Here is a 15,700-nt window from a genome sequence, read left to right on the forward strand (position 1 = left end):
CGGACAAATTTGGACAACCTTGGACAACCTTGGATGGGCAGTCGGTCGGTAACGTAACACAAAAGGCTGATAACGGACATTATGCTTCACAAAGCCCATTGTATGCGGCATTTTGTGGTCTGTGCCTTGCCCTTCTATAAACCACCTGTTGTGTAGCGGTGTACGACCAGCTTCCCCTCCCCGTAGCCCCATGAGACGGTTCTCAGCAACCCCCTCTCGCCGTACACATTCGTCGCACGACATTTATGCGTTGAAACAACGGGTACACGCACCCTTCCTATCCAACCACCCAACAAACGAAAAACCGCTAGGGGGAAGGGACGAAAATGATAGAATACCATCAAACTTTCACCGGTGAACCGGGTTCAATCCCACCCAACCATCTCTGCACCCAAGAAACCAACTTCTCCCTCGACCGTTCTTGCTCCCCTTCCAGCTGGCCCGCCGCCCTCGCACTCCGCCCCAACTCCAACAACTCATCATAATCATCGCCGCCATCCGCGCCTAGTGGGTTCGGTTTGGAGACATCGCGCACCCCGCCACGGCCCATGGGCCCTGGGCGTCCGTCCAGCTCTGCTTGTAAGGTGGCGATGTTGAATTGGGTTAGCGGGGTAATAGATCTGGGGGGGCTGTTGCGTAAGAAGGTTTTGAGGAATCTAGTTTCTTTATCGGTGAAGGAGGGGTCGTAGAGGCGGCTTGGTTGGACGTTCGGCGAGAGGAGGGGCGACGCGGAACGTGGTGGACTTTGACGCGTGTTTGTGTTTTCGTTGTTGCTGGGATTTGTGGTATCGTGAATATTATTATGGCTTGGGTGGATAGTATCATCACGGAGGTTATCAGGATCGTATTGGCGTGGGGTGAGAGTATTTATCGGCGCCGTGGGCGGTATTTTACCCTGATGCTGTAAGACACAAACGGGGCTGGTCTTGATACCATTGCTGTGAGGGATATTGTGTGATGTATCGTTGCAAGGTGGATGCGATGACGTGGGTAGAGGGGATGGGGGAATTTTTTTCGAACTGGCAAGGAGCAGTTTTATTCGCCGGACATATTCTGCGGGCTTTAGGTTTATTGAGACTGAGGTCGATGTGGGTGGCGAGAGTGGATTGGAGAGACGAGGAGCCGTGGTTGAATCTGGGCACGGTGGTGTGGAAGATGAATAGGGAGGTGGGGAGATGGGTGATTGTGAACGGCTTGAGGATACGGATCTGGATAGCTTTCCCAGGAGGGCGAGGATAGGCATTTTGCGGCTCTGCTTGTTGCCCTTAACCATGCCAGCATTCTCCTTGGCCTTGCTTTTCCAGCTCGGTTTGAGGGATTCGAATGCAGCAGAGTGCCGCCGAGTTTTCGGGGGGTGTCTATTGATAATATCCATGTTTTTAACGTAGCTACCTTGCACCATAGGCAGGCGTCAACTGTTCTTCCGATCGTGGCTTTACTTTGGACCTTATCTATCTTCCAAAAGTGGGTTCCAGAGGGCGAGGAGGGAAAAAAAAAGGGAGGAAGAAGGCGAAGCGGGCACTGTTTTCAAGAATGGGTAGTTTCGACTGCGCACGGCGACCGCATGCAGGCGCGACACAAGAACATGGGGCATCAACTTCGTTCACTCATCGAAAAGCTAAAGCCAGAGACATGGGATTGGGAGCGAACGGCTGGGAGGTCATTGGCCAGGGCGAAGGCGGAGTCTCATTGCCAAATCACAAAAATGGGGGGAAATATGCACTGGGCTCGCTCGAGCTACAGCCCGTTGTGCAACGTCTGGGCCAGCTGCAGGAGTTCAACAAGTGGAGAAAGCTGTGGTGGGCGATGGAGAAGGATTTTCTCTCTTCTTGTTCTCGCTCTATCGGATAAACCTGATGAACTGCTGTTGATCCATTTAGATCGTGAGCGACGACTTTTACTCCGCTTGAAGTATATTCTCAAGGTAGTTAAGGGGTATCAAGCTGAATTAGGAGGCGGGTAGGTTAGGAGACGTTTTGAGGTCAAAGTTTTCGTCCAGCCCGTGGGTCCTTGCGCCATGGTCCAGCTTGGAGTCGATTGATCGACGCCCGTCGCCGAAGTGCCAGGACCCGCGTCTCTCACACTCGGGGCTCTTTGATTGAAAGTTCAGAGTCGAGCCAACCAGAGGCATCAAATTCGGCTGGCAGCAGTGGCAGGATCCGATGATCTAGTGCGCCCGTCAGCGGCAGCCACAGAGGCGTTTGTCAGATGATTGGACGCTGCACCAGTCACAACGCGAGAGGCCATTCAATCGCGACGCTGTCATGGCCTGTCGACGGCAGATACGTCCAAACGGGCTGGTTTAAGCGTTCTGTCTCCTTTTAGTTCTCTCAAGTGCTCTTCCAATGACACGATCAGCTAGCAAACGCCTGTTATGACTAAGCGGTGATAAATTTGTCGGAGCCGCTAAGCTCCCTATTGCGGACTAGTGTACCGCAAACAAGGATGCCTCCAACAATAGCTTGAGAGATATGAATGAAGATAGGCAAGATATGCCTCCCCCAGGACCTAGGCGCGAACCAGGTCGAGTGGGCGAAAATACTTTTATGAGAATGATGATGGAAAAAATATGAAAAGACAGGATGAATCAATGAAGAAACAGACACAGATTGATGGAAAAATCAGCAAAAGCCTTGGACTTTGCCTACACACATATTACCTTACTGCTAACTATGCATCAAACATACCGACTTACATGATTACCGGTGCAAATCGCGTGATAGGAGTATGTGCATATAGATATGAATCTTTCTATATTACATGCCTAGCTTTTCGATGGACCTTTTTTGTTTTTGGCCCCTTTATCAATGCTACTGCTAACCATTTGCGTCTTGTAGTTTTGAAGTTTACACCAACTATCCGCTTTGCCCAGAAAGCCTACCTAGTAGTCGTCGGCCTCGTGCGCGACAAAGCTGCCACAGAAGAGGAAGTCGCAGCGGAGCAACCAGGCAGAAACATCCGTATCATCCACGCTGATTTGACTGATTATGGCTCCCCAAAGGGTTGCTCTTTTGTATTGTGTTGTTTAGTTTTATCTATATTCCTATATTCCCTGCTGGCTGAGTGGTCGGCCTTTTTGCGGCCTTGATGTCCTGTGAGGGAAACCCTCTGGAGTAGCCATGCTTGCTTCGGATTACCCTCTAAGGGGCCTTGCTCTTCGCAATGCCGTGCAAATGGCTAGCTACGCACTAACTTGTCCGCTTTCTCCCCCTTTCCCTGAGAGAGGGGGGGGGGACGGTTGCCGTTCAAGTGCAAAAGAGCCGCAGACCTGCTCTCGCAAAAGGGAGAGGCGATGAAGGAGGTGATCACGCTTACCTCCGGCGCGGCAGGGCAGATATTGACTTCACCGCGTGCTATGAGGTTGCGACAAGGCTGCGATGAATGTGGCTACGGCGAAATTCAGCGCGCAGGATCGGAAGGATGGGATATCATTTCATGTCCGTTAGTCTGGGGATGGTGGATGGCGGATGGTGGATAGGCGCTGGTTTTAACAATGGTGACATACAATGTTTTTTGTTGCCCACTAGTTTTTGGATAGAGAGAGGAAGAGAAGGAGAGAAAAAGAGAGAAAAAGAGAGAGAAAGAGAGAGAAGAAATACAACCTGTTGCTCTTGCCGTTGTTGTTGGCCCCGGGTGGCCCGTGTGCGCAGGTACCTCTTGCCTCATATGCTAGCTAGCATGCTAACTAGCTAGCTAACTGCTAAACATAGCAACTGGACTGGGCGGTAATGCTGCAGGTGTTACCGACCTACACATCCCAGTTTCAAGGGACCCATGCCTGTTGAGCCGTCGGTTAGTGCGATGTTTGGGCGTTAGAGACGGGACAAATGTCCACAATGGACATGGAAACACATCATTGACCCCAATTGTAAATAGCAAGGTGGTTTTGCAACAAATGGGGGAGGAAAGGGGGGGTGTTTGGGGAGGATGCGCCCTTTGCAGCAGAGAAGGGCAATGTAAGTAAGTAGACCGCAAACAGTGCCACTGGAAGGCCCGCCAGGAGGAGGCCATCGTTTGTCCATGGAACGACGGGGAACAAACGCGGGCTGATTCAAAGTGTCACGGCGTGAACGATTGACTATGAGACGGGCTTCCTTGACGACCAGCAGTAGCGCGCAGCGAGGAGGGACTGTATCAGTCTGTCTGCACACAACAGCAATACTCAAGAGATTCATTCAAAACCTTGTCTATTTTTCCTCGTCGTGTTATGCGCTTACTGAATCGAATCGAGCGCAAACAGGATTCGTGTGAATGATCATTGCATTGTTGTAGTAACTAACTCAATCCCCCCTGTTCCTCAATTGTGCTCTCCCAAGGGTTCTCTGTCGGCTAGGCTAGGCTAGGCTAGGGCCAAGCATCGCTCCCGTGTCCCCCGTATCCCCCTGTCCCTTTCTTCCCTGTCCCGTCCCCCGTGTTCTTCTCCACATTGAATTCCCGCAGATCGGGCCTGTCACGTGGATTCACGGCCTCGTTCCGCGGCTGCTGGGGTGCAAGTGCGGAAACACGCCAGCAGCACCGCAGATAACCGTACTTGCCCTCGAGAGTTCCCACTAACTACAGCGTACAGCGTACTATTGGACGTGGTTGGCTGTTGGCTGCTAACGAGTCTGCCAATGAGTTGAGTTCCGCAGCGGCTCTTCCTCCACGTACTGGCCCCACTCGAGCCACGAAACCTAGTTTACCCCGCAAAACAGATCTCCGTTCCGCCCCAAATCTTGGCGCTGCTGGCGTCACACGGGACCCCACACACAGGGTCGTGTCTCTGGGCGTGTCTCTGCCTCTGCCTCATCAATGGGCGAAATGGGAAAGAAGGGGAAAAGGTGAAGAAGGGGCGGGAAAGGGGCGGGAAAGGGGCGGAACCTGCGCGCGCCACGGGCCAGGCCCAGTCATGGTTGAGGTTGTCTGAGTCTATCTCTGTATATATTATACACACCGGGTGCTTCCAGCTGCTCCGTCCCAACCCTCGCCAGGATACTTTGCCCTTTGTGAGGCGAATGTGAGCTCTCCCAGCACCCAGTTCGGGTGACAGCCACGATCCGCAAACCTGCAACTGCAAACCTGCAACCCCTTGGATAACTATCTGCTCGTCGTCGTCGTCCTCCTTTCGTGTTGTTGTCCTGTACCTTGCCTCAGTGCTCTCACCGGGCATCCCTATCATCATCATCATCATCATCATGGGCCTCCAAACTGCGGTGGTGGCTGTGATCGCAGTCGGGTTTCTCCTGATTCGATACCTGAACAGAACCGATATTCCCAAGATCAGCAAGCTGACCGAGATACCGGGCATTCCGATATTTGGGAGTCTCATCCAGCTCGGCGAGGAGCACGCCAGGGTAGCTGCGGGATGGGTGAAGAAGTATGGCCCGGTTTTCCAGGTTCGATTGGGGAACAAGGTGCGTCAGGATAACACCAGCCAGTTTTTGATCTGATCATTGCAGTAGTCGGTCTGGTCTTCTTTTTTATTCATAATTAACTATATTATATTATATTAAATTAATAGCGGATGCTGATTTGTTGTAAAATGTGTTTGCGCCTGTGCCTGTAGAGAATCGTCTTTGCGAATACCTTCGATTCGGTCAAATATTTCTGGATCACGCACCAATCTGCGCTGATCTCTCGCCCGACCCTACACACCTTTCACACTGTGGTTTCCAGCTCCCAGGGCTTTACCATCGGCACATCGCCCTGGGATGAGTCGTGCAAGAGGCGGCGCAAGGCTGCTGCGACCGCTCTCAACCGTCCCGCAGTTCAATCCTACATGCCGATCATCGATCTAGAGTCCAACGTTAGCATCAGGGAGCTGTTCCACGACAGCAAGGGCGGCACCGTGGATATCGACCCCAATGCCTACTTCCAGCGATTTGCGCTGAACACCAGTCTAACTCTGAATTACGGCATTCGCATTGACGGAAACATCGACAACGAGCTGCTGAAGGAGATCTGTCACGTCGAGCGCATCGTGAGCAATTTCAGGAGCACGAGCAACAACTGGCAGGATTACGTGCCGCTTCTGCGATTGTGGCCGAGTCGGAACTCGGAGGCCAAGGAATTCCGCATCCGCAGGGATAAGTACCTCACCCTCCTGCTCGACATGTTGAGAGAGCGGATCAAGAAGGGAACAGACAAACCATGCATCACTGGAAACATTCTGAAGGACCCGGACGCGAAATTAAATGAAGGTGAGTTGGGGACTGACTGGAACCGGGGTGGTTTACTCAAAACATATCCAAATATATATACATATCTGACATGCACACACCCTGCAGCTGAGATCAAATCGATCTGCCTTACCATGGTTTCCGCTGGCCTCGACACCGTGCCCGGGAACATAATCATGGGCATCGCCTACCTCGCCTCGGACCACGGCCAACAGATCCAAGCCCGAGCCTACGATGAAATCATGAAGGTGTATCCAAACGGAGATGCCTGGGAAAAATGCCTCGTTGAGGAGAAAGTCCCCTACATCACCGCTCTGGTCAAGGAAGTCCTCCGATTCTTCACTGTCATCCCGATATGTCTACCCCGCGTCAGCATTAAGGATATCCCCTACGAGGGTGCAGTCATTCCGGCCGGCACTACATTCTTCATGGTATGCAATTTATTTCTTTTCCTCCCCGCCTTTCTTGTTCTTATTCTATATCCCGTTGGGCCTTCCCCCCAACCCCCCAAACCAAACACACACACACACATACACATAAAAAAAAACTAACATCTCCCCCAATCCCAGAACGCCTACGCCGCCGACTACGACGCCACCCACTTCAAAAACCCCCACCTCTTCGAGCCGGAGCGCTACCTCTCTGCCACCGACGGCAGCGGAACCCCGCACTACGCCTACGGCGCCGGCTCGCGCATGTGCGCCGGCTCGCACCTCGCCAACCGCGAACTCTACACCGCGTTCATCCGGCTGATCACGGCCTTCCGCATGGTGCCCGCGCGGGATCCCCGGGACCATCCGGTCCTGGACGCGCTGGATTGCAATGCCACGAAGACGTCGCTGACGCTGGATCCGATGCCGTTTAAGGTTTGGTTCCGGGTCAGGGATGCGGAGAGCCTGGAGAGGTGGATGCGGGAGAGCGAGGAGAGGACGAGGGAGTTGTAGGTAGAAAAAGGAGAGGGGAGAGGGGGGGGGGGTGTTGTATTTATCAATCATCATATCATCATATCATCATATCATCATTTATCATCATCATCATCATGTCATCATTATTATTTATTATTATTCCATGAATGAATTAAAAGGGGAACTAACTAACTTTTGGTCGCTTTTTTCTCGCCCGCCCCACCCCCTTTTTCCTTCCTTCTCTCTTTATTTTGATTCTGTTTTCATGCACGGTGGACGCAACCGTCGACATGTATAACTATAACCACTAGTACTAGTAAACTATGTATGGGTTATCGTTATCCATATCCATATCCATTGTTCTTGGGAAATTAATTTACAAGTCATGCATGCGCCTTGTGTTTTTTCTGGGGAAATAACTAGTTATCATATTCGCTTGGCCGTATTTCCTCCCTCCACCCCCCCCAACTGTGGTTGTTTGTCTCTTGATATACCCCTTGTTTTGTTTACCCTTGTCTATATTATGGGAAGTAGTAATGTTATCGTTGGTGGTGGTGCTGAAACCTTAGATAAAGGTAGTTTACCTCGGGCTTTCTCTTCATTCATTCATTCATTCATGCATGGCATGCATTCATCAAGAGCGCGAAGATCCCAAATCAATTTTGAAAATAAAAAAGTTAACTACGTAGTTACCAGGAAAAAAACGCCCTCCTCTCTCTCACACTTACCAACTACATAGTTAATCTAATTAACTTACGCCAGAACTTCCCAAACACCCAAGAAAAGAAAATAAATTAAAAAATTCCTTGAGAGGAAAATGGACATTTGGACACAAGCTGACCGCCATACCCATACCCATACCCCCCCCTTCCCGCGCAATTCGGGCCCCCGAAGCATCGAGGGAATATTTACAGTATTTTGCTTCGTGGAAATTAGCCCCCGCACATGCAACAATGGTTCTTTCTGGTCTCCCTCTGCGGAAACTATAACGTTGAAGGCGAAGTCCGCACTAATATCTTGGGATTATCCCTGGTGAGAAGCAACAGGGAAAAAAAAAAAAAGAAAAAAAAAAGAAAAAAAAACTTCTGGAATGTATGTGCAGGATGTATGTACAGGACGTGTCCAAGTGGGCGGATGTCTCCCTATTTTCCGTCCCATGCTGTTGCTATAGTTGACCTCGTCCTTCCCGCGGATCCTCTAAGTTTCAACGAATCGCTGCAGGGGGATGGGGGAACTGTGGTCTTCCTTGATTATGCGTTGGATATTCATGGGTTGAGGATAGGTCCTGCTCCGAGATGCCCAGGGATGGCGCCGAACATATCTTGCCATTCCAGCTTGCCGCAGGGTCCTTCTCCACGTCTGACATCCGGTCTAAACCCCTGGATTTTTGGATTGTTGACATGACACCAGGGAGCACACCCCCTTGTTCGCTGCTGTATGCGGGACCTGTTCGCAGGCCACGCCGACTCCTCCCTTTTGCTTTCCGGAGGAAGACAAGGATTATTGCAATAGCTGGTATTGTAGCGAGCATACCGAGAAGAAGGAAGAGGACATTCTGCTGACGCTGCCGTTGCTTCGCACAATGCTTGCCGATGAGTTCTTCGCTTCGGGGATTGCACATGCTGCACATCTTCTTATCCTCCGTGGTCATCTGCCTGGAATTGGAACATGCATGCGGGACATCGAAGGGGCGGCAAACAGTCACCTCGCAACTTTGGCCCTGTGCATCCACGGCCGCAGCCCGTTTCTCAATGTCTGCCTCCCTACTATGCATTTCTGCATCTCGAGCGCTACCCGGCAGAACATATTTTGATGCATAGGGATTCTCGGGCGGGGCATTCACTTCTTTCTGCTGGGTATCCAACCATCGCAGAAGCGAGAAGATCGCTTCTCTGCACGACCGCAGCTTTGACCCGGCTATCGCCACGAGCTGCTCCGGACTCGAATTCGAAGAGAAGGGCAAGAGGTCTGCGGCGCACGTTTCCAAATCGCCAAGCACACGCCGTAGCCCACGTCCCGACGGGATCCCCGGCCTCGTGATTTTGCCAAATTCCCCAGTTGCCGCTGCGTTTCCGCCGTGATGGGATGTCGATATCGACGCCGGAGCAGCAGGCGGCGCAAAGCGAGCTAGGTGGACGCGGTCACATTCGCCTCCCGTTGGCCCTGGCTGTTGTAGCCGTGGTGCCGAACGCCCTGAAATCCCCCAGTGCAATATCTGTCGCGGTGGCATGGCCGGATGGGATGCCAAACAGGTGCCTTGTTCCAGAATACACACCATCGCGATTCCGCATGCAATCCATGTTGACGACCGGCTTAAGGAACGAAGCATTGTTGTAAAGCGGAGTATGACTTCTGCAGAAGGGGGATCGGGATGCCGAAAGTTATAATTTTTAGAGTGAAGGGGAAAAAAGAAGATATCCAACCGTCAATGTAAAACGGTAAGCAACGGGGCAATGGGTACATTTCTCTCGACACGGATTTAAAAAGTATCCCCGCTGGTTGAGGTTCTCTGTTTGGTATTTCTTTCCCCACAGGGCTTGTGATATATATACCTCTGGCAAGCGCCATCCGACAATTTCGCGATGTTGTTCCGTGAGGAAGGCGGTCGTGCTTTCATCCTTGTCAGCCGTCTTTTTCGATATTTTGAGAAGAGCGCAATATCTGGTGAGATTTTGGTGTTGTCGGTTCTCGATTGGATTTCTGCCTCAGAAATCGTCTGGGAGTCAGGAAATAGTAATCCGACATCCAGTCGGTTTTGCTTTTCTCAGGCATATAGTTTCTGCTCTATCTCTTCTAAAGATATGTTCAAAACGTCCGATGGGCCTGATTTCCTCGTATGCTCAAGTCTTAAGTGGCTTCAAATTTCAAATCTCCAATGTTATGTAGGATGTCTCAGTTGGGGTTATAGGCTGTCTCATCACATTCTCAACGAACTCTTGAGCTACAACGTTGTTACAAAGTTCGTGACTATATCCTTCTGGCTGTTTTATCTCCTTTAAGTTCCCTTGAAGCACTCCTCTCTTTTAATCTCCCAGTGCCCTTTTTCTCACCCCTTCATCCAAATGATGTTGCTGTATATTCAATATATTTTAGTTCAAACCGTCAACCCTTGAAGATGACAGGGGCTCCATTTCCAAACCATTTTTCGGCTATCACATCATTCTAATTCGACATTATGTTAAACGACTCTATCGTGTTTGACGCCCAGCAATGCATTCGAGTCAATCCCCATCATCTTGTCGGGCCTGAGTCGAGGGACTGAAGAACGCGAGATCATGGCGACTGACTCTCGGCTGGTATCCCACGCAGTATTCCCGCCCAAGCAGATTCGCATTCTAGGACTCCTGGCCGCGAAACCAAGGAGGCATACCAATACGTGAGTATCTCGTTGGCATTGGCAGTCGACAAGGATCGCCATCCAAGCCAATTGCCAACTTTCCAAACCCAAACGCGCTGAACGGCCATCTTCTTCGTCATATTTGGCAGGTTTGCAGGAATCCGGAGAACGACACTCAAGGCGTCGCTCGAGCGGAGGTTGGACCTCGCAATCGCATAGCAACGGTAGTCAGGATTCTTTGGATAAGTCGTCTCCACCCCTTCGAGCGGAAAATCGAGACAGGAAAGGGCCTGAAAGTGTCTAAATCCTCGTCCGGAGAATATAAGATTTTTCATTTCCCCGGATTCTGTAAAATAGGACTGGGATTCCCTTCACTTCCGGGTGACACAGCTAGGAAAGGAGTATGATTTTAGTTGGAAATAACCCGGCTTTCCAATGTCGCAGCAGTAGCCTTCATCCTCAACCTCTAGTCACGATGCAACCATTCAGCTTCCTATCGATGTCTGTTCCATGTTCCATATTACCCTACCTCATTCTACGGGATATTATTATTGTTCTTGGGCCAATAGCCCGGCTTTGCTTTTTGCTTTTGAAGCGAAGATTGCAGAATTTACCAAAGATGTTTTTTTTTTTTTTACTACTACTATTATTTCTCAAGATTTTTCGCATGTCTATTTCTTTCTCTATTTTCAACAGCGTAGGTAGCTATTGAACTGTCCTAACCATGTACGGAATTGGAGAAAAGATAATGCAATAGCGAAATGACAATAATAAATAGGGTGCTGCTCTCTGCTGGTGATATAGAGAAACATACCAAACTCCTCGGTTGATGCCTGAATAAAACCGCAGCAAAAGAAGAAGCAAGAAGAAGACAAAAAAAGAGAAAAAGAAAAAGAAAAGAAAAAATTATAGGGCCTGGCTTCAGAAGAGGAAAGAACAGTATAACGCAATTTGTAATACGGCAGAAATATATTATATATGTCTTGTATTCGTCAATCTAGCTACAAACGACGCCACGATGGTATATATATATATATATATGTATGTATTTATATGTATATTATATAACCGTGAGTTATAGAACATAAAACAAATTCGCTCCAGAGATGAAAAATAAGTACATAAAGTAAATAAATAAGATGAAAAAAAAAGAGGGGAAGGGAATACACATAGGGTTAAAACTTCGGATGTATTATATATGTGTATATTACTATAATTTCGAGAGGTTGACCCGGGAAGCGGAGTCGAGGGAGTTATAGAGTGAGATATCCGAGGGGGGGAGGGGCGCGCCTCTGCTTTAAGTTGGGGGAGGTACATACATTGATCGAGAGAGGTGAAAGAAAGGGAATTGAGTTATATCGAGGGAGTAGTTAAGTGTAGTCAGCTAGAAAGGTCGAGAAAAAGGATGGGACAGAACAGTCAGAAGGAATTAAAAAAAGGAGGTGGGGGGGGAGGAAATATGCCCACATTGTTGTGAGGGCATGATACGGAATTTTGCTTCGGCCCAGTGCGTTGTCCTTGCCCGAGCCATTCGTATCCGTTTCATTTGATGCTTTGTCTGGCGTCTCTCATTTTGTCTCTCCCCTCCCCCCTCCCCCCTTCTCATTTTTTTGTTTCTTTTTCCTTTCCTTTTTCTTTTTTGGAACCGTCTGTTTTGGACTCACTAGCTATCATTCGTTGCTATCGCGAGTCGGCATCTTATTTGCCATCACACTGTGATAACCCCTTATTTCAGTTTCTCGGGTACCAGTTTTGTATACGCATAGCAGTGGAAACTACTCACGGATGTTGCTTTTGCTGTTGCTGCTGCTGCTGCGACAGTTGAATATATTGTGGTTGCGCCGGGTGCATCGTATACGCTTGCCCTGGGAAGGAAACGGGAGCCACAGCGGGCGCCAATTCCACATGGTGCTGAGGCCCATGTGCTTGGGTTTGTATCAGCCGTTTCTCCAAATGAATGGAACTTCGCTGGAATTCATCCAGCAGATCTCTCATATTCCACCTGGTGTGAGCATATTTCAAAATCGAGCCAATGCTTTGTAGGCATTTCAGTGCCCGGCCGTTGGAATCAATCCGTTCTGTTGGGGATACGTACGGAGGTTGGTGCGTTCCTGGCGGTACGGGGGTGGCTAGCTCAGGAAGGGTGTCCAGAAGTATTTCGTCGTACGATTGATCGAGAGCGTCTATGAACTTGCTAGCTACTGTGTACACTCGTTGGATGTCGATGTATGAGAAAAACAGCGGCCAGCTAGCGGCGCTGATTATTTGGTGTATTTGGGAGATGAACTTGATGGCGTATTCAAATAGTAGAACTCGGTGTAGTATGCTTACGCTCGGATTATAATTCGACGGGGAGAGGAGAATCACAAAAGTGAAGAAAAGCTCTGCGTTGTAGAAGATAATGAGATGACCTGGCAAAGTTCTTGGTATTGCATTGAACCAGCTTTGAGCCTCCGCACAGACTTCCCATGTGTACAGCGAGGGCTCTGGGGCTGGGTTCCGCCCACTGAAAAACATAATTTGATATGCCTTTGACTGTATTCCGCGTATTTTGAACAAATAGATGGCCGGTTCGATGCCCTTGGCGAATAGGGGGGTCGTCCAGTTTAAGGCTTCCCCAATGGGCTGCAGCGGCACGCCTGGAAGAGGGACGTTCACAGAATCATCGGAGAATGAGAATGCTCGCCCAAATGCAATGCTAACATATCTAGAGTTATATTAATATTTGAAGAAAATGTGTCTGTCCGCTGATTGCTTACCGGTCAAAGGAATAGACGCAATGGAAAACCTTCCTTCGAAGATCTAGGTTTGTTTTATTGAGGTACGGCTCAGATAGTTGCTCCTGGTGAATACCTAGATCAGAGACGACTCTAGCAGCACTGCCAATCAAGTGCCAAGTTCTGAAGTGTTCAGGGTCAAGCATTGAATACTGCGCCAATAATAAAATGGCCTGGATGCCAGCAATCGATCCGGGATGAAGAACATCATCGGCGTATTCGAGCGCTATCGAAACATGATGCCTAGCAATTTGAGAATGAGAGGTTAGAGCCTGAGAGATTGCTAAAACCATGTGTACAATCCAATAATCAAAACTCTTGGCGAAACGTCCTCCTTCTTGATAGATGGCATCGAACGATGCCCAAAAGTTGGTCTGTATAAAGAAGGGCGCCAGGACATAGATATTGTCGAAGTAATGCTGGATAAGCGTAGAAGATACGGGGCGGGCTGGAAGGCCTCTGTTTACCCCTGCATTCTGTAAGGGCTTCGATACAGCCACTGCTAACAGTAGCCTAGCAAAGGATGTTGAGGATGTGATGCCATAGAAATCTCTCGATGTCGCGTTAACTGAGCTGGGGTAAATGTAAGTGGTTTAAGTCAAGGAATGAGTGGGTGGCAATTTCATAAACCTACAGGAATCCAAAATCTCCCACCAAGTCATTGATATCAGATGTCTCTTTGCGATAAGATTTCTTCCCGCCTTGAGAGTATATCGGGGGAGAGTTATAGTTCTGCCCCATCGCAGCTCTTTCCATTATAGAATTCTGCCTCCGACGCTTCGCTTCGGCGATTTCTTTCTCAAGCCGTTCACATTGGCCTTCAAGCGAGGCCACATAGCTCCGCTCTTTTCCCTTAGCGAACTCATCTGTAGCGCCTGGGCAGCTAGACGCTTTCCCTGCCCGTTCGCAAGCAGAGCAGGCAGGGAGTTTGCCATCGCATTTTACTTTAGCGGCGCGGCACCTCGAGCATGCTGCGACAGGGCGGCTGACCTTGAGAAGCGGGGTCTCCAGACCAGCGGGAAAGGTGGCCATCACAAGAGTTTCATGTGGACTACGGCATTGTCAGCTAACTTTCGGCAGCTAGAATAATACCATAAAAGAATTGGAGATAAAACAAAGAGAGAGAGAGAGAGATAAGAAATAGTTGTTGCAACTTCAAGAATGGTGGCAGTAAGCAGATAGAGAGCTGCTTAACCAAAAGGGAAAAGATACAGCAGATAGATGTGGTAGGAGGAAATTCTGCATATCTGACGAAGAAAAACAAAACAAAACAAAGTAAAAAGGGAGCTAGGCAAATTTTTGGGGCTACGTTTATGCTTAATGAAGCTTGCTTGCCAAACTGTGGAGCTGGCTCGGAGGACGAGCACGAATCCACCAACGAGGAGACAGACCTGGATCATTATTATCCCTAATCAATCAACCTAGGAACGTAAGAGAACTGCCTAAATCGTGGTCTTCAGTGCTCAATTGGTATCCACCAATGACCAGACACAGACTTGATGTAACTATCTTGGGTATTGCGCTTGAGGGAGCGTTTCAGGGCAGTTGAAATGCGTTCAGCCTTTAACGGCAAAATCCGCGCTTCAAGGTGGCTATAGGACAGATAGCTTCGAAAGGTTGATAATACTGTGGCGAGGGGTATGGTGGTAGTGGTCTTGAAATATGCGAACAGCAGCAGCGCGTTTTTCCTTTATTGAAAACCAAGCGTTGATGTCTATCCGTCAGTTTCTTCCGTGTGTGAGCCGTCAAAACTGTGGGGTTTCCTTGATTGCATTTAAGTTCAAGCTGGGGAAAGGGTCGAATGTGTCGCAGTGCTCGGCACTGTCTCGCTGGTCACTCCACGGCGGGAGGATGAAGTCTTAGCCCGAACTATACTAGTGGCGCGCCTAGTCCTTGTTTTTTCACGCTCCCGAAGGATGGCAATTCCCCGCAGGAAGTGAGGGCTATCACTTCCAGCAAGCTCACGAGCGGAATTTCGCATGGAGAGGATTGGAATAGAGCCAAGCCAGCCAGGCTATCGCGCAAAGTAATGTCTGGGTGCATTCTCCGATTGCGTCTCCCGCCAGCGGCCAAAAGCTTTTGGGAATTGTTCTCTCGTTCCCTGCGTGCCGAAGTCGTGGTTGTTGGGTTTGGACCCCAAGCCAACTGTGCTGGCGAGGTTGATTTTGGGGCCGTTGACTAAGCGCGGTGGTGTGTATAACCTTGGTGGCACAAAGCTTACAATGTCCATAGCAAGAGTTGGTTTTGGAGACTCATCTGTGTCTCGCCAGCTATTTTACTATATTTTTCATTTTGTTTTCAATTTTGACATTTTCCAATTGACCGTGCGTCCAGAACGGCCATACTCTGCTGCAGATAGATATAGGGAAACGCACCTCTGACATGGCCTGGCGAGAGGAAAAGCTCATATGAAGCCAGAATGCGAAGTGCCCTAGCAGCCATCGATTCCTTCTGGGCCTAGGAACATAGCGTAAGTTACCTTTAAATCTGGATAAGCTTTCCCTGCTCAATAGCTAGTTAGTC

The 15,700-nt window shown here is 49.4% G+C and overlaps 8 protein-coding genes across 8 annotated transcripts; 3 read left to right on the plus strand and 5 right to left on the minus strand.

Moving 5' to 3' along the window:
• Positions 1 to 340: 340 nt before the first annotated feature.
• On the minus strand, positions 341 to 1,402 carry HCBG_03678 (uncharacterized protein; the record flags this gene model as incomplete). Its single annotated transcript, XM_045430727.1, has 1 exon — positions 341 to 1,402. One exon carries the CDS (start codon positions 1,400 to 1,402, stop codon positions 341 to 343), a length of 1,062 nt encoding a protein of 353 aa, XP_045288870.1.
• A 303-nt stretch (positions 1,403 to 1,705) lies between these two features.
• On the plus strand, positions 1,706 to 2,171 carry HCBG_03679 (uncharacterized protein; the record flags this gene model as incomplete). The annotated part of the gene is made up of 2 exons (XM_045430728.1): positions 1,706 to 1,959; positions 2,111 to 2,171. The coding sequence occupies 2 exons, from the start codon at positions 1,706 to 1,708 to the stop codon at positions 2,169 to 2,171; spliced, it is 315 nt and encodes a 104-aa protein (XP_045288871.1).
• Positions 2,172 to 2,492: 321 nt separating this feature from the next.
• Positions 2,493 to 4,906, plus strand: HCBG_03680 (uncharacterized protein; the record flags this gene model as incomplete). Its single annotated transcript, XM_045430729.1, has 7 exons — positions 2,493 to 2,523; positions 2,838 to 2,960; positions 3,222 to 3,437; positions 3,711 to 3,792; positions 3,877 to 3,960; positions 4,441 to 4,493; positions 4,632 to 4,906. The coding sequence occupies 7 exons, from the start codon at positions 2,493 to 2,495 to the stop codon at positions 4,904 to 4,906; spliced, it is 864 nt and encodes a 287-aa protein (XP_045288872.1).
• Positions 4,907 to 4,980: 74 nt separating this feature from the next.
• Positions 4,981 to 7,102, plus strand: HCBG_03681 (phenylacetate 2-hydroxylase; the record flags this gene model as incomplete). Its single annotated transcript, XM_045430730.1, has 4 exons — positions 4,981 to 5,393; positions 5,546 to 6,179; positions 6,267 to 6,589; positions 6,728 to 7,102. 4 exons carry the CDS (start codon positions 5,175 to 5,177, stop codon positions 7,100 to 7,102), a joined length of 1,551 nt encoding a protein of 516 aa, XP_045288873.1.
• A 1,165-nt stretch (positions 7,103 to 8,267) lies between these two features.
• Positions 8,268 to 9,293, minus strand: HCBG_03682 (uncharacterized protein; the record flags this gene model as incomplete). The annotated part of the gene is made up of 1 exon (XM_045430731.1): positions 8,268 to 9,293. One exon carries the CDS (start codon positions 9,291 to 9,293, stop codon positions 8,268 to 8,270), a length of 1,026 nt encoding a protein of 341 aa, XP_045288874.1.
• Positions 9,294 to 10,109: 816 nt separating this feature from the next.
• HCBG_03683 (uncharacterized protein) lies at positions 10,110 to 10,735 on the minus strand (the record flags this gene model as incomplete). Its single annotated transcript, XM_045430732.1, has 2 exons — positions 10,110 to 10,134; positions 10,434 to 10,735. 2 exons carry the CDS (start codon positions 10,733 to 10,735, stop codon positions 10,110 to 10,112), a joined length of 327 nt encoding a protein of 108 aa, XP_045288875.1.
• Positions 10,736 to 12,041: 1,306 nt separating this feature from the next.
• On the minus strand, positions 12,042 to 14,209 carry HCBG_03684 (fungal specific transcription factor domain-containing protein; the record flags this gene model as incomplete). The annotated part of the gene is made up of 4 exons (XM_045430733.1): positions 12,042 to 12,113; positions 12,184 to 13,107; positions 13,160 to 13,750; positions 13,812 to 14,209. 4 exons carry the CDS (start codon positions 14,207 to 14,209, stop codon positions 12,071 to 12,073), a joined length of 1,956 nt encoding a protein of 651 aa, XP_045288876.1.
• A 982-nt stretch (positions 14,210 to 15,191) lies between these two features.
• Positions 15,192 to 15,619, minus strand: HCBG_03685 (uncharacterized protein; the record flags this gene model as incomplete). The annotated part of the gene is made up of 2 exons (XM_045430734.1): positions 15,192 to 15,433; positions 15,553 to 15,619. 2 exons carry the CDS (start codon positions 15,617 to 15,619, stop codon positions 15,192 to 15,194), a joined length of 309 nt encoding a protein of 102 aa, XP_045288877.1.
• Between the last annotated feature and the right edge of the window lie 81 nt (positions 15,620 to 15,700).

Source organism: Histoplasma capsulatum (assembly GCF_000150115.1).
Source record: "Histoplasma capsulatum G186AR genomic scaffold supercont2.4, whole genome shotgun sequence".
Taxonomy (NCBI): Eukaryota; Fungi; Ascomycota; class Eurotiomycetes; order Onygenales; family Ajellomycetaceae; genus Histoplasma; species Histoplasma capsulatum.